This window comes from Loxodonta africana, chromosome 8 (assembly GCF_030014295.1).
Source record: "Loxodonta africana isolate mLoxAfr1 chromosome 8, mLoxAfr1.hap2, whole genome shotgun sequence".
NCBI classification, from domain to species: domain Eukaryota; kingdom Metazoa; phylum Chordata; class Mammalia; order Proboscidea; family Elephantidae; genus Loxodonta; species Loxodonta africana.
In genome coordinates, this window is record NC_087349.1 from 115283437 (window position 1) to 115308899 (window position 25463).

The window sequence follows — 25463 nt, forward strand, 5'->3', positions numbered from 1 at the left end:
ACACCATCTGATGACCTGTTTTCTGTACTCCCCATGTGAAATGCTGCAATTATAGACCTCTATAGTTTTTTTTATAGTTGTATGGGATACTAAAATTATAAAATCCAACTTTGTTTTTACAAATGAGGAAACAGGCTAAATAAATGACCTATTTATCTACAGCCTCATAGTTAGACAAAGACAGAGCAAAACCTCAAACCTAGACTCCAAACTCTGAAGCTAGGCTCCTTTCTGCTACCCCATGCTATCTGTCCATGTCAACATCATAACAGCTCAAATACACATCACCAGAAGCTCACTCACCCAACATTACCAAAGGGAGCCTCAGGATTGCCTAATTCTGTTTCCTTGTTTTCAGGAAGTTTATTACATATGATTGAATACCGTTTTCTTATTTCTAAAAAAATTATATTAAACAAGGAGCCCTGGTGGCATAGGGGTTAAGATCTTGGCTGCTAACCAAAAGGTCAGCAGTGCAAATCCACCAGCCACTCCTTGGAAACCCTATGGGGCAGTTCTACTCTCCTATAGGGACACTGTGAGTCAGAATCAACTCGACAGCAACAGAATATTAAACAAACAGAGCCCTAGTGGCAAAACAAAACAAAAAAACACTCAGATCCATTGCTAGAGAGTTGATTCTAACTTGTGGAGACTGCATGTGTTACACAGTAAAACTGTCTACAGGGTTTTCTTGGCTGTAATCTTTACAGAAACAGAATGCCAAGTCTTTCTTTTGCAGCACCACTAGGAGGGTTGGAACCACCAACCTTTAGATTAGTAATCAAGCATAATAATCAAGGGCAAACTAATTGCTCCACCCAGGACTTTATGCCTACTACAGGACCTAGCAATCTCATTCTCAAGTACTCAAGAAAAATGAAAATATATATCCATACAAAGGTATGTACACAAATGGTCATTGCATCTTTATTCATAATCATCAAAAACTGGAACCAACATCAACTGTCACCAACAGATGAATGGATAAACAAATTGTAGTACACACATGTGATTAAATACTACTCAAAAATAATAAGGATCAAAGTATGTAACACCACCATAAATGAATCTCAAAATCCCTATGCTGCGTGAAGGAAGCCTGTCACAATTCCATATATATGAAATGCTAGAAAATGCAAATTAATAGTGAGAAATAGCAGACTATTGATTACCTAGGGGCCAGTGGTCAAAGAAAAGGCAAACTGAGACTTTGAGAAATGGTAGAAATTGTTCTGAATCATCGTGATGCTAGTGATTCAGCATTAACCAAACTCCTGTCAAAACTCACCAAATTGTGCACTTAAAATTGATACTGTTTATTGCATAATTATGCCTAGATAAACTTGATTAAATATTGTTTGCTACATTATTTTTAAAATGTGTTTGGGGGTACTATAGTTTAAACATATTCCGTGTGAGTCCAGAGATTTTTGTTTTAAAAAGGGAAGACCTATCAAGTTGATCCATTAATTGACCTCTCAGTCTTTCATATAAAAGCTCCTAGGAAGATACAACCATCTAAAATGTCTCAAAATGCACTTCAAAAGTGCAACAAGAGCCGTGTAGTTAGTGAACCTTGAAACTTAGAGAAACACCAAATTTAATTCTCCTTGTTACGCTAAACTAAAACTTGAGACTTCGAAAGGCACAATGTAGAGGGGAGCCAAGATGGTGGGATAGACAGATGCTTCTGGCGAGCCCTCTTTGCAACAAAGTCCAAAAAAACAAGTGAAATGAGTACATCTGTGACAAGCTGGGAGCCCTGAACTTCAAAGGCAAGCTTAGAAAATGAACAGAGGGGCAGGGGGAGGAAGAGACAATTCAGAAGCGGAGAGGAGTTACTGGACCTGAATCGCAGGGAGCCCTCAGGCACCATTCCCGGAGCTGCAGGAGCGGCCAGCTTGTACTAGCATCTGGCTGCAGTTTCCCTAGGGAGAAGCAGCCAGCCACACAGCCTACTCACACCTTCGGAACCTGAGAAGAATGGTGCTCTCGGCAAAAGCTAAGTACTTGCTTATATTTTACTGCGCCCCGCCCCCACCCCAAAGCCAGCTTCAGCAGCTGAATTCCCTGGGCCTGAGATAGACCCTGGTGAGCACCTAGAGCCATCCTCCCGGCCTTGAAGAAGGAAAAATTTGCATTTGGGGAAAAAAGAAAATTTGCCAGCTCCACTAAGTGGGGGAGCTCAGGACAGAAGCGGCTCCTGTCTGGCATAAACGGTCCGTGGACTTTGAGCACCTTTCCCCTCTGCATGGACATGTGTGGGCCTATTTCAGAATAGGCCCCTGCTGGCAGACTCCAACCATTTCAGCTGTGCGGTTGAGAGGTGGGAGTTTGATGTTTGACATTGCTTTGCCTATTAAACAAGGTCCTCACCTATCAGGGACCTAAGAACATGTAGCTCCACTCTGGTCACCCAGCCACCTGCGACAGGGGTCCGAGGATAACTGGTACCTCCCAGTCCTTACAACTAAAAACTTTGGGTGCCCATGGACCATCTGCAGAACCCACCCACCAGCATGCTCTAGGGAACAGAGGTGCGCATTCCTCAGAGACACTCAGGGGTCAGTTCTCAGCCCCCTGCCTTGTTCAGAGCGTGACCCCCTGCTGCAATCAAATGCCAGTACATACACCAATCACCCCGCCCCTCTAAGACTGTAGGACAGAGCCTGTACCACACACTTGATGATCAGCTACCTAGACACCTGAGCTGAATTCATACAAGAAAAGTGAATGGACTCCTAGACTGATACGACTGAAAACAGCTCTAGCCATCTGGGGACAGGACATCAGAGCTTCAAAGGCAAAAATAATCAAGCTAGCTCACTCAAGCAACCTATTTGGGTATATCAAAATAAAACAAGAAGCTACGGCACAGTAAGCAAGCATAAACTAATACAATAACTTATAGATGGCCCAGAGACAACAGTCAATATCAAGTCACATAAAAAAACAGACCATCACGAGAATTAAGAGCCCAAGAGACAGAAAGGGCCACATGAACCAGAGACCTACATCATCCTGAGACCAGAAGAACTAGATGGTGCCCAGCCACAATCGATGACTGCCCTGACAGGGAGCACAACAGAGAACCCCTGAGGGAGCAGGAGATCAGTGGGATGCAGACCCCAAATTCTCATAAAAAGACCATACTTGGGGGTCTGACTGCAACTGGAGGAATCCCGGCGGTCATGGTCCCCAAACCTTCTGTTGGCCCAGGACAGGAACCATTCCCGAAGACAACTCATCAGACATGAAAGGGACTGGACAGTGGGGAGGAGAGAGATGCTGATGAAGAGTGAGCTAATTACATCAGGTGGACACTTGAGACTGTGTTGGCATCTCCTGTCTGGAGGGGGGATGGCAGGATAGAGAGAGTTGGAAGCTGGCAAAATTGTCACGAAAGGAGAGACTGGAAGGGCTGACTCATTAGGGGGAGAGCAAGTGGGAGTACGGAGTAAGGTGTATATAAACTTATATGTGACAGTCTGACTTGATTTGTAAACTTTCACTTGAAGCTCAATAAAAGTTAATAATAATAATAATAATAATAATAAAAGACCATGACCACCCCAACAAGCTCTTAAAACAAAGAATCCAGGGATCTTCTAGATGAAAGTTCATTCCTGGAACTACCAGAGCCAGAATACAAAAGATTAATATACAGAACCCTTCAAGACATTAGGAAGGAAATGAGGCAATAGGCAGAACAAGCCAAGGAACAGATAAAGCAATTGAAGAGATTAGAAAGATTATTCAGGAGCATAATGAAAAATGCAATAAGCTGGAATAATTCATAAGCAGACAGCAATCAGAAATTCTGAAGATTAACAATAAAATTACAGAAGGAGACAACTCAATAGAAAGGTACAATGTAAAATGTCAGGTTTCTGAATCATTATTTGTGCAGCTTATATGTTAACAATCTGCAAACACTGAACAACTAACTCAGAGAGTCCCTCACTTCTACTTCAGCATTCAAGAAAAGACCAAAAAACTTTCCATATTGTTTCTTTCAATTTATTTTCATATATAAGACTTAAGAAGCTTTATATGTTATTTTTCTACTTCTCTTAACAAGTCTGAGGCAAAAAGCCCTTTTCATTGCTTCACCTAATCATAGTTTAGTTCTGAATGTTTAGTGAGAAAAAGAGCAAAAAGAGAGTAATTTGTTCAAAAGAGAAATTAAAGAATTTTGGCGACTTAGCCTTAAACAAACCATCATTTCCACAGTCGGTACAGGGTTGCTCTGTGGGCAACCACAGACAAGCAGTTGATGAACGTTTGAACTCATGGGTTCTCTGGTATCACATGATTTTATTCTTTAATCAAATTTGGAGCCATGTGATTCTAAACCAAGAATTAAGCCTTAGCAATAAAAAAATAACCTCGCAAAAAGTAGAAAGTGAAGAAAAAAGAGACAGGTATTTAAAATATTGTCAAATATTAGACTGGATTTCATCTTTCTGTAGCTATACCAGCAAAATTAAATTTAGGAGGAGGAAACACGAAATTGTCATAGAACATTTAAAAACTAACACAAAACCATGGTGAATTTTTGTAGGGAATAAAGAAGACAAAAATCCACCCACCCTACCTAAAGCAAAGGACTCTCTACTCAAGATCTAAAAATCAAATGTGTGATTGAGGACACCAAGCAGGTCTGGTAACAAGGCTTTGTTTTTCTTCTATGTCTCAAAACTCTGCATTGAGACTATAGAAATCAAACCTCCAGGCTCACAGATAAACTAATATTTTTAAAAATCAAACGCCTAGTATTTCCTTAAGGTAAAATGGGACCTACATAACTGTGGTCTTTCCTGCGCCGTTTGTGCCCAGCAGGGCAGTGATCTGGTCCTTGTGGAAGGTGACAGTGAGGTCTTTGATGGCCACTTTGTTGGGCTCGTATTCCTTGGTCACGGATACCAGGGTGACTCCAGAGGAGCCTCCTTCAAGGTTTTCTTCCCTGTGTTGTGGAGATGACCCTGTGAGGAAGACGTTAATTTATCATATGAGCACCTCAAGGACCCCAGAAATAATTCTCGCCCTTAGTCATAAGTCCATGAGCTGCCTTAGACTTGAATTCCAGCTTTGTGAAGCATACAGAGCAATTTAAAAAAAGTCTGTTTACCAAAATCAAGAGGTAAATTATATAATGATAGAAATTAACTGAAATAGCTGATTACAAAGTTTTGAACCATATGGCACACATTTTGTAAAAAAAGTAAAATAAAATAAAAACCCATGCTTGTACATGTATACACGTACAGAGAAAAAACAATGGGCACGTTAGTTTCACAGCAAAATGTTCGTGAGAGAGAGCCTCCCTAAAAGATGAGAGGTAACAGATGCTTGTTGATATGTTCCAAATTTTCTGATTCATGTTTTACTTCTGTAATTAGAAAAAAAAAAACTTCACAATGTTGACTTATAAAACAATTGTGACGAGAGTTTATTTATGTGTCACACATCTATACTTACATATGATTTATATAAACATATATACATATTCTCTCTGAAGTGGTCCTTTTGTGGAGAGTACCTGTATTTTTTTTTTTTTTTTTTTACCTGTATATCTACAGTTCACCCTGAGCTGGGTGGCATCTGGAGTGAACTGGGATGGTATCAGTCCTACCCCTTTTATTTCTGAGAAGCAACTTCCTCATTTGCAAGTGGCAGAAATATTAAAAAAAAAAAGCTAGCATGTGTGAAAATGCTTAGAAAATTATGAAATGTATTACACATGGTAGCTGCCCAATTTTGCTTTTATTTTTGAAAATATTCACTTTGGAACTAAAGCTTCAATTGTACTAAATTATTGTACATACACAGATATACATAATACATAGACATGAGCACTATAAATAACAAGCAGCATCAACATTCTAGGTTCTGGGGCTCTCTGGGGCTACACAGGGTAAACATTATCAGGAGACACTGACTTCCCACTCAGCCCTATCGCTCTGTTTCCAAGCCCAAGACAGCCTGGCAATGAGCCTGTAGGTAATGTACTTACACAGTGACAAAGGCTTCACCAGAAACGAACAACAAAAGCAAAACTGACCAATAGTGTTGCTTTTTACACACCTTTACTGCCGAAGTTCTCATTGAAGAATAGATCAGAACTTTTGTAGCACTTTTTCTCCACCAAGCCAAATACAGTCTTCCAATATGATGCAGTAAAGGGAAAATACCATGGCTGCCTTAAACCAAAAGTTCCTAAAAGATTAGATACAATTAAAATGAGTTTAATTATTTTTCTTATTTGGACAAATATTCTGTAATAGAAGTCTTAACGCGTTAATATGCAATGTTATTCCATTTTAGTATTTTCAATACACATTTCACATTCAAACCAGTGACACAGAAGACGTGGGGATAGAGTAATTCAGGCTTGCAGCAGGGACCTAACTTTCTCTCCAACTGTGAGATACAGGGCCGTCAACTAAGACCCCACCCCCATCACATCACTTCCCACAGAGGCCATTCAAGTAAGTGTTCAATAAGCATTGTTTGAACAATTGCTGAACACTTCCGAGATACAGGTTTGCCCCTGTCCTCATGCCCGTCCCCTTTTTCTTGGCTCTTTTTTAGTCTATCATTGATGTTGTCATGAATTACTAGAAAAGAAGAAAAGCGTGAACATGAGGTGACTACATGGAGAAATTAATTAACTAAACCTCTTAGAAGAATAATTCATAATGCCAATATTGCCATATGAAACATATCTACAGTCTTCAAACATGTTCTTCAAATTCATTTCAGTCCATTTAGTAGTTTCTTTCCTCTCACTATATGCTAAAATGAAAGGAGATTTAATGATTAACACTTCCCAAGTTTCTTTCATAAATCCATTCTAGCTTAACTTTGATGGATGCAATTTACCTAATGGTCTAAATTCTGCAGGTAGCTGAAGCGATAAAGGCCTAAGTGAAGAATATTTTAGCAAGCTGGCCACCAAACAAAGGAGAGAGATGCAAGTTTCACATACTGTAATCGGAAGGTTCAGGGAGATGATCACATACTGAAAGTTAATTGGCGGTCCCATCACAGGCACCTGGTCTAGTACTTGCCATTCCTTTGTGGGATGATGGCAAGAAGGACACAAATAGTTATATCATGTCACAGCCAGCATTTGACACACTCTCTGTTCAAAGCACTCTTCAGGGTCTTCATTTGTATTAACTTATATAATCTTGTGACCACCTAATGTGGTTGGTACCATTATCACTGCTTCCTTACCAATCCCAAAGGGAGGTACTGAACAGCTTCTTCAAGGTTACATAGCTGGTGAACTCTAGTAGCCACACAATGAACCACTGGCTACCCCCACACAATTAGGAAGAAACCCCTGGCTATCTAATTCCAAAAAAGAGCCAACGAAAACCCTTTGGATCAGAGCTGTCTGACCTGCAACTGATCATGGAGATGATGCAGGACTGGGCAGAGCTTCAGTCTGTTGCATGGGGTTGCCTTGAGTGGGGGCAGACTCAAAGGCAACTAATGACAACAACCCTCTCACATTACCTGCCTATGTGACACACACAGACAACAGGTAAATACTTTCACTTGCCCTTTCAAACAAGTGGTAAATCCACAGATTAACACCCTACTGCTATGGGTTCCCAGCCTGGATCAGCATAGCAGAGGAGGAACCTCACCTGTCTCCTCACATCCCAGTTCCTTCAACTACCAAATAGAAAGAGTAAAATGAGCCCCTGTGTGCACACGTATGAACATTGAGTTTGTAAAAAAAAAAGGGATATAATAAACAATTACATAAGAAAAACTATTCTACAAACACTAGTCATTTCCTTTGTTCTATCTTCTGCTCCTTAGGTGACCCCAGTCAGTGACCATCCTCAGTCCATGCCATAGATGGGGTTAGTCACCTTTGGGAGAGCAAGTCAGTGATGTAATTCAGATGTCTTAGAAATGTTTATAGGTTTTGAATTAGCAATTAAATCTGTTCTAGAGAAATAACAAAATGCAGACTTAAATTTGGGCATGGTCATATTCACTCTATTGTTACTTATAATCAGAAAAAGACAGAGATGATTTAAACGTGCAAAGTAAGGGAAGGGTGCAGGAAATTATTACTTTCATTTAATGAGATGTTGAACAGCTTTAAAAGTATTTTCAAAGACATGGATTAAAACTTATGATAAAAATAATGTCTTTGATGCAGAATAAAGTTTATATATACAGTATGAATCCAACTATGTACAAAAAGGTATCCGGAAAAAGACTAGGAAAGAAATACATTGTTACTTCTGGTTAACGAGATTAGAAATAATTAATTTTTTTTGCTTCTTCATAAATGTAAGTACTTTACAAATATTTTTATAATAAACACATGTTTAGCTGACATGCTACATTTCCGGTTTTCAGAGTCATTGCAGAGAAAAGAATAGTTCATAAGTACAGATCGTAGACACTTTTGCCTCTTCCAATGGAATCAATGAAATATCTTCACATATTGAATATGCCAAAATGAAGTCCTGACACAAAATCTTAATTCTGCTCCATTTCAATAGAAGTGGAAGTGACTGCCCTGACAGGGAACACAACAGAGAACCCCTGAGGTGCAGGAGATCGGTGGGATGCAAATTCCAAATTCTCATAAAAAGACCACGCTTAATGGTCTGACTGAGACTAGAAGGACTCTGGCGGTCATGGCCCCCCAGATCTTCTGTTGGCCCAGGACAGGAACCATTCCCAAAGCCAACTCTTCACATATGGATTGGACTGGACAAAGGGTTGGAAAGGGATGCTGGTGAGGAGTGAGCTTCTTGGATCAGGTGGATAGTTGAGGCTATGTTGGCATCTCCTCCCTGGAGGAGAGATGAGAGGGTAGAGGGGGTTAGAAGCTGGTGAAATGGACATGAAAAGAGAGAGTGGGGAGGGGGGGAGCGGATTGCCTTATTAAGGGGAGAGCAATTGGCAGTATGTGTTATTTTAGCCAGGTATATATAAGTTTCTGTGTGAGATACTGACTTGATTTGTAAACTTTCACTTAAATCACAATAAAAATTAAGAAAAAAAAAAAAGCACTATCGCAGGAAACCAGATGATCCCTACATTAATATAAAAACATACCATGCTCACAGATAGGAAGATTCAACATTGTGAAAATGTCAATTCTAGCCAAAGTAATCTATGGATACAATGCAATCTCAATACAAATACCAACAAAATTCTTTAACAAGATGGAACAACTAACCACAGACTTTATATGGAAAAGAAAGAGGCCCCAAATAAGCAAAGCATTATTGAAAAAAGAAAACGAAGTAGGAGGACTCTGTTATACAGCCACAGTAGTCAAAACAGCCTGGTGCTGGTACAACTACAAACACATAGACCAATGGAACAGACTCAAGAACCCAGACGTAAATCCATCCACCTACGGCCAATTAATCTTTGACAACGGACCAAAGTCCATTAAATGGGGAAAAGACAGTCTTTTTAACAAATGCTGCTGGCAAACTGGTTGTCCGTCTGTAAAAATGTGAAACAGCACCCATATCTCACACCAAACATAAAAACTAACTCAAAATGGATCAAAGACCTAAACATAAAACCTAATACAATAAAGACCATGGAAGAAAAAATAGGGACAATCCTGGGGGCCTAACGCATGGCATAAACACAATGCAAGCCATAAATAACAATGTACAAACACCAGAAGATAAACTAGGTAACCAGCAGCTCCTAAAACCTAAACACTTAGGCTTATCAAAAGACTCACCAGATGAGTAAAAAGAGGACTTACAGGCTGGAAAAATGTTTGGGGCTACAACATTTTTGACAGGGGTCTGATCTCTAAAATCAAAAGAATACATCAACACCTCAAAAACAAAATGACAAATAATACAATTAAAAAATGGGCAAAGGATAAGAACAAACACTTCACCAAAGAAGACATTCAGGTAGCTAACAGACACATGAGGAAATGTCATGATCATTAGCCATCAGAGAAATGCAAATCAAAACTACAATGAGATACCATCTCACCCCAACATTGCTAGCATTAATTAAAATATATATATATATATATATATCAAATACTGGAGAGGTTAGAAATCTTATGCACTACTAGTGGAAATGTAAATTGGTACAACCACTATGGAAAATGATATGGCGCCGCCTTAAAAAGCTAGAAATAGAAATACCATACAATCTAGCAATCCCACTCCTAGAAAAATATCCTAGAGATGTAAGAGCCATCACACAAATAGACATATGCACACCCATGTTCATTGCAGCATTGTTCACAAATGCAGCATTGTTCAACTTCAGTGCCCATCTACAGATGAATGGATTAAAAAATTATGGTACATATACTCTTGGAATACTATGCAATGAAAAAGAACGATGATGAATCTGCGAAACATCTCACAACAAGGATGAATCTGGAGGACATTATGCTGAGTGAAATAAGTCAAGCAGAAAAGGATAAATATAGTACAGTCTCATTTTTATTAAAAGTTACCATTCTTTGATGGGTAACAGGGATGGCAGAGAGAGGGAGGGGGGAGCACTTTCCAGATAGTAGACACTTGTTATTTTTGGTGATGGGAAAGGCAATACCCAATAAGGGTGAAGGCTGCACAACCTGTCCAAGGTAAATGAAGACACTGAGAAGTACGCAAGAATAAGGGACAATGTCGGTAAATGCTGTAACGTACAATTTTTCAACAACAATAACAACGAAAAAATATGTGTGTGGTTACGTAGGTAGATATGTATGCATATACGTGTATAGGAAGACACGTGCGAGTGTATGTGTGTGCATTTATAGGTGTATCTGTAGGCATATGTACGTACATGTTTATGGATGCTCATATATATTCATATAGATAATCAACCACATGGAGGACACAGTTATGGACACTTTCTACACATAGCCAAACACCTTGCAGGATTGGTTTACCGAGTTTGAAGGCTTGGGACTATAGTCTCGTCGGACAACTCAGTCAAATGGCATAAAATAGTTCATAATGATAATGTTCTATATCCTAGTTTGGAGAGTAGCATCTGCGGTCTTTTAAGTTTGCAAGCGGCCATCTAAGATACAACTATTGGTTTCTACTTGTCTGGAACAAAAGAGAATGAAGGAAACCAAAGACTCAAAGAAGAAACTAGTCCACAGGACTAATAGCCCACATGAACCACAGTCTCATCTAGCCTGAGACCAGAAGAACTACGTGGTGTTCGGCTACCACTACAAGGACACAATAGAAGGTCCCAGAAAGAAATAAAAAAAAACCGTAGAACACAACTCAAATTCCAGACTTACTGGACCAATAGAGATTAGAGCAGCTTCTGAAATTATCACCCTAAGATTCCCTTTGAACTTGGAACTGAAGCCATTCCTGGTGGTCACCTTTCAGCCAAGTAATAGATTGGCTTATAAAATAAACAATACCACCCATGAATATTATGCTCCCTTAAATAATCAACAATATGATACCAAACAGTCGACATTAACTCTAAAACATACATGAGAAGCTAAGGAGGGGCAGGGAAGCCAGATCAATGGAAACAGAACAAACAGACTGGAAATAATGAGAATATTGGCACATTGTGAAAAATGTTACCAAGGTCATAGAACAATTTATACAAAAATCATTAAATGGGAACTGAATTTGCTATGTAAACTTTCACTTAAAACACAATAAAATACTAAAAAAAGATGCTGCTCCTTGTTGATAGCATCCTCACTTGAGTCTTAGGAAATTCTGTCTCACTCAATCCCTGCCTCCCTGTGGGGGATTCTTGGCTGAGAAATAAATAAGCAGTTTATACCGAGGTGCAAGAAAAGAGGCTGGTTTATCTCAGAGAGGTCACAGTTCTTAGGTGAAACCTAAGAACACGAAGGGCATGTGAGGACTCAGCATGGCGACAAGGACACTGAAGAAGCCTCCTGTGTCCGTTATGACCTCAGCCCTTGTCTTGCTGTTCCCAAGTGTGCACCTTCCTATTGCAGAGACTTCAGTCATTGAACAAAAATGAATGAATCACACACTCCTCAGCCCTTGTCTTGCTGTTCCCAAGTGTGCACCTTCCTATTGCAGAGACTTCAGTCATTGAACAAAAATGAATGAATCACACACTCTTGTAACACTAGGGGTACACAAATGAACCAGACACAGACTTCACCTCGTATGACTCTCATTCGAGCGGAGAAGACAAGCAAAGTATTTAAATATCATGCAGGTGATAAAATATTGTAATAGCAGAATTTCCACTGCCATGGAATAGGCCATTTGAGCAGAGAAAATGATGTGAGAAAGCAAAGAGAGAGAGATTAGGGGTAGGTTCCTACATAAAAATACAGGATGCCCAGTAAAAAATAAACAACAAATAATTTTTTAGCATATCTCAAAATAGTATTTGTTGTTTATCTGAAATCAGGTTTAACTGGGCAAGCTGTTTTATGTGGCAACCCTATTAGGGACTGCCCCCAGACCAGTGTGACTCGAACAGAGAGAGACACATGAAAGAGCAGCAGGCTAGTTAGGGGTGGGTTGTCAGCCGCTGATAATATTAAATTTCATTCTGTGGACATCATGGATTCAGAGGAGATCATCACATGGTCATCTAGTCACCATGCAGGATAGATTGCGGAGGCCAAGGCAGAGGTGGAGCCCCTAGAGGCGTGGAAAGAAACTACAGGGCATTGAGTGCTCCAGCTCAGGAATGATGAGACCTGAAGTAGGGCGTTGGCTGTAGGGATAGGAAGGAGGGGCAAGATATGAAAGCCTTTTCTAGGATGGAAAAAAAGAAATTACAGACAAATTGAATATTAAGGGTTGATTTGCTAATTAAACCATCTCAGCCCTAACCTGCCTAGACTTTTAAAACCCTTCTAAACAATCTATTAATCTAAATGAATGAGGGAGCTGCCACATCCACATTAGCCTGGTTGCCACTCAGCTCCTTGGCTCTCTCTTGTAGTTTGCTATTAATTCACACTGGTTGTGTGTGCAAACTCCAAAGGCACATGTGTCCCGCTCACATTACAAAATGTAATTGGACACATTAATACGTGCAGAGGCCCTCAGCTTATTTGGAGCTTTTCTCCTCAAGGGGAATTGCCTGCTGGCACGTGCAGGCCAGGGAACTAATTAACATTGCCCCCCAGAACTGACAGTGATAACAGAAGAAGTAATGAAAGTAGGCAGATCAAGCAGAATCAAAAAATTTAATTGGAAGTACGTGAAGGAGAGGTTATGAAATGAAAACTCTCTGAGGTTACTGAATGTTTGCTGGTGACCTCTGAGTCTAGCATGGGGACCTGCAGTTGAAACTGAGCCTGTAGGCCAAAGGGGATTGGCACTGGATGGATAGAGGTCGAGAACATTGGGCTCAGTGTATATACACTAGCTGGATAAAAAAGAAAGAAGGAAGGAAGTCCAGGGAAAAGTATTACCAAGATGTTTTGGGGACAATGATAGTTAGCTCTGTTTTGTGAGTGTGTGAGAGTGTATGTGTGTGTGCATGGTGTGGATGTGTTAGAAAGAGACAGAGATGGAGAGACAGAGACAAAGTTTTCACCCATCCTTCACCTGGGGACACTCTTCTAACCACAGAGGACTTTAGAACAGTGACACACGATTTGGTGAGACTCTTCTAGAGACATTTTGGACAGGTGGGAAGGCACACTTGGTTGGCACAATGAACGGGGACAGTACAAATGGCCTTTAGTGGCAGGCACCCAGGATGATAGATGTCCTTTACAAGGCAGAACAGTCCAGAACTGGGCAAAATAATTGTTCTTGACTTGCAATCTGCAGGACTTATCCACATTCAAGCAAGCAAAAAAAAAAAAAAAACATGAATAGTTATTTGAGCCTGGGACATATAAACCAGAAGTGTTTGTGCAGTTTTGTTACACACTGAATTTTCCAGAAACACAACTACCGTGCAAATCAGTGGAAGATTACTATTTGATGTAGAATGCATTCACCATTTCAGAAAACCACTCACTGTTTTTGAGTTTCTAATACAGCATGGCTCTATCAGTTTTCACGTGGCCCGTTACATGCAAATACGCAACAAAAGAGATTGCAGACTTCTTTTAACAAACCAATACTTTCTAAATTAGCAGAGATGCATAAATTTTATTAATAAAAGTAGTTTTAAAATTATTTCAAATTATTATTGTTGTTGTTAGGTGCTGTCGAGTTGGTTCCGATTCATAGTGACCCTATGTACAACAACAGAATAAAACAGTGCCCAGTTCTACGCCATCCTTACAATGTTTGTTATGCTTGAGCCCACCGTTGCAGCCACTGTGTCAATCCATCTTGTCGATGGTCATCCACTTTTTCACTGGCCCTCTACTTTACCAATTATGTTGTCCTTCTCCAGGAACTAATCCCTCCTGAAAACATGTCCAAAGTACGTGAGATGTAGTTTTCTCATCTATGTATAGGTTCCTCATGAGCACAATTAAGTTTTCTGGAATTCCCATTCTTCTCAATGTTATTCATAATTTGTTGATTCACACAGTCAAATGCCTTAGCATAGTCAATAAAACACAGGTAAACATCTTTCTGGTATTTGGTTTTAGCCAGGATCCATCTGGTATCAGCAATGATATCCCTGATTCCGTGTCCTCTTCCGAATCCAGCTTGAATTTCCCACAGCTCGCTGTTGATATACTACTGCAGCTGCTTTTGAATAATCTTCAGAAAAATTGTACTTGTGTGTGATATTAATGATGATGTTCAATAATTTCCACATTCCGCCAGATCACCTTTCTTGGGACTAGGCATAAATATGGATCTCTTCCAGTCAGCTGGCCAGGTAGCTGTCTTCCAAATTTCTTGGTATAGATGAGTGAGCACTTCCAGTGCTTCATCCATTTGTTGAAACATCTCAGTTGATATTCCGTCAATTTTACTGTCAATATCATTGTAATTCTATGTATTTTTTTTTAATTTTATAGAACAAGAGTAAGGAATCTATTTTATAAAAATTACACATTGAAATGATTAATATGGAGGTTCCTTGTTATTTTCCAGAGCTATTCTGATGCTGTTTCCCAGGTATTTACCCCTAGGTTCGTCTACAAACCCTCTGATATCAGTGCTTCTTTGTCCAATCCATCCTTTATTTCCTGTCACCTACTAAATATGATCTCCGAAGTCTTTAAGAAACTAGAGACTGAATGTATGCTTGGACATGGGATGGAATTACAAGACAGGAGACATATGTTCTGTTATACTTCATCACTAACTACCCATATCATAACCAAAAACCAAAACCAAACCCAGTGCCGTCAAGTCGATTCCGACTCAGAGCAACCCTATAAGACAGAGTAGAACTGCCCCATAGAGTTTCCAAGGAGCGCCTGGTGGATTTGAACTGCCAACCCTTTGGTTAGCAGCCGTAGCACTTAACCACTACACCACCAGGGTTTCCACATGTGATAACATAAGGAATTATTTGGCAGTTGGTCCCCAACTCATGGCCATCCCATCCACAATGGAACATGTTGCCCAGTCCTGTGACGTTCCCATGATTAACTGCAGATCAGACTGTTGTGATCCCTAGGGTTTTCTTTGGCTGATTTTCAGAAGTAGATTGCCAAGCCTTTCTTCCTATTCTATAAGTTCTACCAAAACCTGTTCAACATGATAGCATCACATAACCCCCCACTAACTGAGGGGTGGTGGCTGTGCATGAGGTTCACTGGCTGGGCATTAAACCTGGGCCTCCGGCGTGGAAGGCAAGAATTCTATCATTAATCCACCAATGTTCACTATGTGGTAGTAGCCTTTTCAATAAGACCCAGTGCATTTACAAAAATACCATTCTTTTGTCCACTTCATTAGTGTCTAATTTTTACTTGCATATTTTTCCTATTTAACTAAGATAATTTCCATCTTTGCATCATATACAAATTAGTCTACCTGTTGTCACTGACCTTAACATTAGCTTTTACTCTCATGTAAAAGCGTTTTACATCTGTCTTGACTCTGACATTTCCTTTACTTCTAGTACCAGATGGCTTCTGATCATTTTCCTTTTCTTAAATCCACACTCACTCCTTACAGGTAAGCACAAGCGTCTGAGTACCTCACTTTGCATTCCAATGAAACCAAACTTGGGCATTGAGCATTCATGCAGTATTTTATTTAAAACTACTTTCTTTTTATTTCTCTTTCATATCACAGAAATACATTAAATTATTTTTTTTAATCATGCCTATAGAGTTGCTATGAGTCGTAATCGACTCGACGGCACTGGGTCATAAAAAAAAAAAATTTTTTTTTTTTTTTTTTGGTCATAGGTAGGTTTTATTACCTATGAATTTCGCTTCAAGAGAGCAAACAGAATGTTATGACATATTTGTTTCTAAAAAGAAGGCACTGGCTCTGAGAGGTCCTGGAGATGGCGATCCCAATTATAGATCTGAAAGCCCATCAATGTTTTCTAGCAATTTTATATTTTGTTACGGGAAGACTTTGTCAAGTTGGAGGTAAATATTTTGTTTTCTTTAAGGACATGTATAATGCCAACTCCAATTTTTCTTTTAACTATTGAAATGGAAGACTCATCAATTTCATTAAAATATAGGGAAAATATGCAATGTCATCTTTCACCAGTTCTATAATTTTTATTTTTAAATTATTTTAAATTTTTAAATAATTTTAAAATTATGATGAAGAGCACAGAGATTTAATGCCTTATTCTGGCCTAGATTCTGGGCTTCCTTCCTAAGTAGCCAGTAGCTAGAATTGGTGGTACAAATACAAGGTGAAATATAAAACCTCACCACTTTAATGAGAAAATGTTTAGGTATTAAACATAGGTGCGTATAGCTCGAAGACTGCTTCCAGGTCCTCCTGTTTTTACTTCCGTGTATCCAAAGGTTTAGAATCCAAACCAGCTGGAATCTAGACAGGGCAAAGTTTTGTAACCTCATTAGGGGTTATGGAATACTTTGTAAGACCTCATGAAAAGAGACTTTCCTTGAAGGAAAAGCACATCCATTGGCTTTAAGAGATATTCAGGAAGTAAAATCACAGATCTTTGTTCCTGATTGGATGTAGTAGGGTATAAGTTGATTTTAAATTAGCTAAAAACTCACATTTAGTTTACCAGATAGAAGTTAATCAGTATAAGTTAACTAGGAGAAATATAGCAAGATAAATAGCATGGGTGCATGGGAGATAATAAGCTGATTTTTTAACATTTCACCTAACAAAGGGGAAGGTACAGAAAAAGGAATGTTAAGAAGTTTAAGTACAGGAAATTAACGAAAGTAGGAACAGGAGGCGTGGTTTCCTCAACTGAATGTAGACAAGCTCCAAACATGACTACTTCAAAAGATACAATGTGGCCCAGATGGCCCAGGTCTTTCCAAAGGTTACCAAATTTGGCATGTAGGTCTTTTGGTTCCCTAAGAAAGAAGGCACTTCTTTTTTTATCTGAGCCCCAAGTTGACTTCAATTACCTTTCAGAAAGAAATAAAATGCTCTCCGAAAAGTCACCAGCTTGGCTGATACTCTTCTGACTCACACGGTAAGGAATGAGTTAAAATTTTCTCCTCAGGAAGGGCATCCCTGCCATCACTCAGCCTTTCTGAGTCAGTTGCTTTCTCCATGAGCTCACACCCAGTTCTTTCTCCTTTCCTTCAAACACCATCTAGAAAGTGGGCAGGTCTGCATACCAGACCCTGCCTCAAGGACTCAGTCTTCCAGTGCCCTTGAAAAAAGCCTCTTCTGGCGAAAGTATTTCTCTGGTTTGTCCCTGTGAATGAGCTCGTTCCAAGCTCTTCAGCAACACTCAGAGCCCACTCTAGAACATTCTCTGGAAAGTCTATGAACATTTATACCTCTCCACTCCATAGCACTGTTTGTCAAATCTTCTCTTTCCTCAGGTAATGTTTTGGAAAGCTTGGCAGGACATTTGTCCAGGTTATTAATCCCTAGTGCCCAGAGGCAGAAAGAATGAGGAAATAAGCAAAAACTTTGTCCTAAGGGGACCTGGGGACCCAAACCAAAGGAGCCACATCTATCTACAAGCCCAGGCAGCAAACTCATCATCAGAAACGAGAAACAGAGCCAAGGAAAGTGGCAGCCCGACAGATAGGCATAGATCAAGGAAGGAGGAGAGAACCCAGAGCGGTTATCAGAAGGTGCAGACACTCACGTTCACTGTCCAGCCTAGAGCTGAAGGCTGATAGGGAAAGACTGGGATCAGGGTAGACAGGAATCAGAGGAGTCGTCTTCAGACTTTAGAACTCCAGAGGACCTCATAAACCTCTTTCGCTCACCTACAATCTATTTCACCTGCAGGGCACACCGTTATTTTTTAAAGAAACTGCCTCCTACCCACTTAAAAACATATCTGCATTTTACTTAGGCTCCAGTTCCTCAGCAACGTCACTAGGGTTGATGTCACCCAGTGTGGTAAACCATGGTGTGTCACCACACCCCCAGCCCAGGGTGGGCTGGATGGCTGGTGGAAAACCCCTCCCAGCCCCTCTCCCCCACCACCCCCCACAGAGCCGAGGGCTATACCACACAGCCCACCACCCACCCCCCCACCTCCTAGTAGCTCCTCCCCTCTCCCATTGGCCAAGGTAGAGACCCTCCTCTCTGGCCAATGGAGGGTTCTGCAGTCCAGCTGCCCGCAGCGTGACTGGAGAGGGGGGTAGCGACAAGTTATTGCATTGGGTAACACCAACCCTAGTGACTGGTAGGTGAGGAGGAGGGAGGACGACAAGTTACTGCACTGGCTGATGGGTGATACCAACTCTAGTGACACCACTGCCTTAGAGGGCCCTCCCCTTGCAGTGCTGTCCCAGATGCCACCATCACTGCCACAGACCCTGGAGTCATTTGGTGTCACCCCTCTAACAGTGTCAGGGAGTGCAATCTGCACCACAACCCCCCCTCCCCCACCGCAGCCCCCTAGTGATGCCACTGCCATTCGTTGAGTTTCTTCCAGGAAGACCATGTCCCAAATCTCACACATCTTTCTTAAGGAAGAGTGGGGAGAAAGGGTTAGTCTTCACTGAAACTACTGAATTAAACTATTTCAGCCAACATCACATTAGTTTGTTCCCCAAACATTTCTCTCTGCTATGTAGTTGGAGGAAACCCTGGTGGCATAGTGGTTAAGAGCTTTGACTCCTAACCAAAAGGTCAACAGTTCAATCTACCAGGCGTCCCTTGGAAAGCCTGTGGGGGCAGTTCTACTCTGTCCAATAGGGTTGCTATGAGTCAGAATCCACTCAACAACAGTGGGTTTGGGTTTATGTAGTTGGATGGCCCGCAAATATTTTTCTTACCTTTCCTTTTATTAAAATACATTGCATTGATTCAAGGTAAAAAAAATTTTTAAATGAAGCATATGGTCAATTTATAGAGAAATGCACAGAAAACAAGTCACATATGTTTTAAATAAACTTCAACAATTTGGCATGTGTACCAAATTGTGTATGTTTTAAAATTTTTTTTAATTAGATGTTCCTATAATTTATGCCTTGTTTCGTAGCCTGCTTTCGACCCATAGCAGCAGATGATCTATGTTATCTCACAACCATATCCACTTCTCTAAAACAAAACTCAGGAGGCCTGATAGCACAGTGATTAAGCACTCGCCTGCTAACTGGAAGGTCTGCAGTTTAAACCCACCAGCCATTCTACGGGAGAAAGATATGGCAGCCTGCTTCCTTAAAGGTTACAGCCTTGGAAACCCTATGGGGCAGTTATATTCTAGGGTTGCTATGAGTTGGAATTCACTCCATAGTGGGTTTTCTGGTTAAAATAGAACTCAATGTTGTTGTTGTTAGGTGCTGTCGAGTTGATTTTGATTCATAGCAACCCCATGTACATACAACACAACAAAACACTGCCCAGTCCTGTGCCATCCTCACAATCCTTGCTATGTTTAAGCCCATTGTTGCAGCCAGTGAGTCGATCTAACTCATTGAGGGTCTTCTTCTTTTTCACTGACCCTCTACTTTACCAAGTATTATGTCCTTCTCCAGGCACTTGTCCCTCCTGTTAACATGTCCAAAGCAAGTAAGTTGGATGGAGTCTCACAATTCTCACTTTGAAGGAGCATTATGGCTGTACTTCTAAGACAGATTTGTTTTTTTCTTCTGATGGTCCATGGTATTTTCAATATTCTTTGCCAGCACCATAATTCAAATACATCAGTTCTTCTTTGCTCTTCCTTATTCAACATCCAACTTCTGCATGCATATAAGGTGATTGAAAATACCATGGCTTGGATCAGGCATACCTTACTTAGTCCTCACAGTGACATCTTTGCTTTTTAACACTGAAGAGGTCTTTTGCAGCAGATTTGCCCAATACAATAAGTTATTTATTTCTTGACTCTACTTCCATGGGTGCTGATTATGGATCCAAGTAAAATGAAATCCTTGACAACTTCGATATTTTCTCAATTTATCATGATGTTGCTTGTTGGTCCAGTTATGAGGAATTTTGTTTTCTTCATGATGAGGTGTAATCCATACTGAAAGCTATAGTCTTTGATCTTCATCAATAAGTGCTCCAAATCCTCTTCACTTTCAGCCAGCAATATTGTCTTCGGCATACCACAGGTTGTTCATGAGTCTTCCTCCAATCCTGACACCTCATTCTTCATATACTCCAACTTCTTGGATTATTTGCTCATCACACACATTGAATAAGTATGGGGAAAGAATACAACTCTGGCGCACACCTTTTCTGATTTTAAGCCACACACTATCCCCTTGTTTTGTTCGAATGACTGCTTCTCAGTCTATATATAGTTTCTGCATGAGCACAGTTGTTTTGAAATTCCCATTCTTCCTAATGTTATCCATAAATTATTATGATCCACACAGTCGAATGTATTTGCATAGTCAATAAAACACAGGTAAACATCTTTCCGGTATTCTCTGCTTTCAGCCAAGATCCATCTGACATCAACAATAACATCCCTCGTTTCCTGTCCTCTTCTGAATCTGGCTTGGATTTCTGGCAGTTCCCTATCAATGTACCGCAGCAACCATTTTTGAATTACCTTCAGCAAAATTTTCCTTGTCTATGATATTAATGATATTGTTTGATTATTTCCACATTCCATTGGATCACCCTTCTTTGGAATGGGCATAATTATGGACCTCTTCCAGTTGGTTGTTCAAGTAGCTCTGTTGCAAACATCTTGGCATAGAAGAGTGAGTGCTTCTAGCATTGACCTAATCCATCCTCTATTTGTGAAAATGTAGGCTTGCTCCAGATTTTTGCTTTCATAAATAATGTAAAGGAAACATCTGTGTGCATATACATTTTGCATTTCCCTGGTAGTTTCTTTAAATTTTTGAGTCAAAGGGAATAACATGTAAAGATTTTTTATACATACTGCACATGTGGCAGCCTGTGATGTTTGTCAATTAACATTATCATCAGTTGTTTCATTTTCCCCTACACATTCCTACTCTAGCTTTTATTATTTGTATCATATTTGCTAGAGAAGGAAAAAGTTGTCTTGCATGTATTTACAATTCTACACTTAGGTGTGACATTAAACTTTTTTTAGTATTTTACTCAACATACAGTTTTCTTTTTTCATGAATGGTTTATTCAAGCTATTTGCTAATATTTCTGTTGCAATGTGTCTTTTTTTATTTTATTTGAGAATTTTAACTTTTTTTCATAAAGTAAAATAGTTTTTGTAAGGTTATAAATTGTCCTATAATTTTCTTTATTTAGGTATTTTGAAATATTGATTTAGATTCTTATAAAGGAAACTATTAATTTTCATAACCAGTGTATCTGGTGTTATGTTTAAAAAGGCCTTCTCTATCTCTGTTATGGATTAAATTGTGTCTCTCAAAATTATGCATTATAAATCCTAATCCCTATAACTGTGGTTATAATTCCATTTGGGAATGGGTTTTCTTTGTTATGTTAACGATATTTTATGAAAGTATCAGCCACCTCCCTCATTATTTTCAAAAATTTTAAGCCATTATCATTAACCTGTATTTCTAACTATCTTTTTAAAAACATTTTGTCAGTAAGAACAAAATCCTTTTCATTTTTTTTACTATTTTTAATTTAAATAATTCATGTAAGTTTCATTACATTACAGGGGGCAGCGGTGATTCAGTGATAGAACTCTCACTTTTCATGTGGGCGACTCAGGTTCAATTCTCAATGTACCTCAAGCACAGCCACCATTCATCTGTCAGTGGAGGTTTGCATGTTGCTATGATGGTTGTGATGGTTAAGATTGGGTGTCAACTTGGCTGGGCCATGATTCTCAGTGTTTTGGCAGTAGTATAATGTTGCAATCTCTTCCCTGTTGAGATTGGATGGCGATCATCCCCATGTTGGGATCTGCTGTGGTACCGGCGGGGGCGGGGCCTGTGGTAGCTCACCACCCTACTCAGCCTGTATCTCTCCGCCCTCCTCCTCCTGGCTTTTCCTGCTCGCCTTGCCGGGGCTTTTGCTTGTTCCAGATCCTGCACCTGTCTCCTGTTCCTCTGACCTCCAGTTCTTGGGACTTGAGCTGGCAGCTCGCCTGTGGCCTTGCCTGCCAATCTTGAGATTCCTCAATCTTCACAGCCTGTAAGCAGCAGCCCTGCTCTCCCTCCAGCCTGTTGATCTGGGGCTCGCCAGCCCCTGCAGCTACATGAGTCAGGAGAAACCTTTTTTTCCCCCATAGACTTGGGAAGCTACAGCCTCTAAAAACCCTGCGAGCCACTTCTTTGAAATAAATCTCTCTACATATGTGTATATAATATTTATATGCTTTACTGGTTTTGCTTCTCTAGAGAACTCAGCCTAAGACAATGATGAACAGGTTTCAGAGAAGCTTCCAGGCTAAGATGGACTAGGAAGAAAGGTCTGGTGATCTACTTCTGAAAATTAGCCAGTGAAATCCTTACAGGTCATAATGGTCTGATCCCTTTGTGCAAGGGGTTGCCATGAATTGGGGCCAACTCAATGGCAGCTAACAATAACGGTAACAATTACATTTACATAACATTACTTATCAAATTATATATACTTTAAGATTATATAGCCTTTACACACAAAATGTTAGATCAACATATGTATAAATTAAGTACATATAAATTAAGAATAAATTATTAAATCGACATCCTTAAAATAATAAATATTCCCATTCAGGAATATGGCACTCCTCACCAATTTTTCAAATCTATTTTATGTTTGTCAAAATACTTTTCTTTTTATTTGAAATATATCTGATATACATGCTCTTTTAAGTATATACTAGGGTATTTTATTTTCATTACTGTTAAGACTGAAACGTTTTCCCTGTTTACTATTTATGACTAACACATAGGAATGCCATTTTTTGTGTGTTTATGTTTATGATCAATCATGTCATTATCTGTATCCTTTTTTAAGTTTATTTTCTCATATAAGCAAGGAATAATGATTTCGTCACCTGTTTTTGATATCTATACCTGTTATTCCTCCTCCTGAAGGATATCTTTCAGCAATCCCCCCTTGCTCCGACAGTATCAGTGCTTCCTTTGCTACTGGATCATTCTCAGCACCACACAAGCATGTAGTATGTCACCAAGCTTTAAATAATAAATAATTATAATAAACAGACAAAAAAAAAACACTTTCCTCATTCTCCTGCCAGTTAAGGCTACTGCCTGTTTCGTTCAGATTTCACTGTCACACTTCACAAACCTGCAGTTACAGCCAGGACTGTTTTCTCTTCTCCCTCCCTTTCTCTCTCCCTCTCTCTTTCACCTCTCTTTCTCTCTCTCGCTATCTCTCATCTACCCCTTTTTCTTTTTCTTGAAGCTTGCTTCTACCTGGATAAGTGAGGCAGGCCAGGGGCTCACTCACTGGAAAGACCCAGAGTATCGCAGCCAGCTCCTCTGTGACCTGAAGAAGATTCCCCTTTGACTCGTCTCTCTTATCCCTCCAGCCCGGACAAAAGAACTTGGCCACACATAAATGCTGGTCTCAATGGCATTTAGGAGGAAAGCCCAGCTGACTACCCAGGGTGCCTTTAACACACTGTAATATCTGAAAGTACTGCTCCAGGAATCCTCATGAGGAAGACAAGTCCTGATGGCTGAGGAAAATTCAGGTGATTCTGGGTTCCTGGCCAAATTTGATCTTAATCTTGACTCGAATTTGCCGAGGGGAACCTGTTTTTGTTGATCTGGATAGTTGGAGGAGTCTTTTCTTTGTCCTTGCAGTCCAAGACATTCACCAGCATATATCTAGATGTTGTTGCTATGTTGTGAGGTGCTGTCAAGTCGATTTTTGACTCATAGCACCCCCATGTGACAAAGTAGAACTGCCCTATAGGGTTTCTAGGCTGTGATCTTTACAGGTGCAGATTGCCAGGCTTTTCTTCTGTGGAGCAGAGGGTTGAGTTTGAACCATCAATCATTTGGTTAGCAGCCTTGTGCTTAATGATTACACTTTGTTATAGAGGTTCGTTTTTATTAACTTTGTAAGTGACTCCGTGAACCCTACCACTGCAAATCCAGGTCTTCCTTCTTCTTGGTACATGATTCATCCATTTTGCCTTTTGCTCCACTTGAAGCTGGTCTCCTCCTCAGGAAGAGCAATGGTCTGTGTGGCCCACCTCTGTTGATCCACCTTTCATTCCTTCACTGTTATCTTTGATGACTTACCTTGCCTATCCCGCAGAGCACTGCACTGATTTTCTGAAGAATTTCTCTCACTTATTAAAATTTCCTCATGCATTTTAAAACTGATGTCACACACTTATTTTATAATATTCCTTTCCTGTGTTTATCTAGTGTCTTTTTTAATATCCAACTTCTTCTGATCCAGTTTCCTTTTCATCTTGGCCTCATCAACTCATTTTTTTTTTAATCTTTTATCTTTTTTTTTTTTTGTCTTATAAAATCTACCTTTTCTTAAATTTTATCAAAATAACAAGATAATGCAATCTAAACTTTTCCAAAATAAATCTCATGTCAACTTTATGTTCTTCCTGTACCTTTGGAGAGCTATATTTCCCTACTCGATACAAAGTTATCTTTTCAGTGAGCCATATTATTTTTTTTACACGTCCTTAAGTGAGGCCTGGTTTCTACAAGTCTGGAATGTGTTTTACAAGCAGAATAATTTTTTTTGTATTTCTCTGTCTTTGATTTGTATATGATTAGAATCTCTTTTTTTGGTTAATTCTTAATTTTATAGATTAGATGCCAAGTCACTTATTCAGTAGTTTTGAAAAGTACAGAGCCAGAGTCACAGCTAATTTCAATAAGAAAAGTATAATACCATCAAAATGGTATTTCTAAAGAATAAAACAAAATTTAAAAAATTTAAAGTGCTATTTCTATTCTTTTTGGATAGCCTCCTTCCCTACTAACACTTCAGGAAAAGCTGTTACCATTGCTGGCCTTCCTTATGCTTGCTATAATCATCCCCTGAGCCTGCCACACCAAGGAAGAAACATACCGA

At 39.7% G+C, this 25463-nt stretch overlaps 1 protein-coding gene across 1 annotated transcript in view; it reads right to left on the bottom strand.

The window, feature by feature from the left end:
• The window catches only part of ABCA13 (ATP binding cassette subfamily A member 13), a 572876-nt gene that overhangs the window by 282580 nt on the left and 264833 nt on the right, over positions 1–25463 (bottom strand). Inside the window, 2 exon segments of the mRNA XM_064290236.1 lie at positions 4808–4988; positions 6091–6222. Of these exon segments, the coding sequence (XP_064146306.1) occupies positions 4808–4988; positions 6091–6222 (313 nt within the window).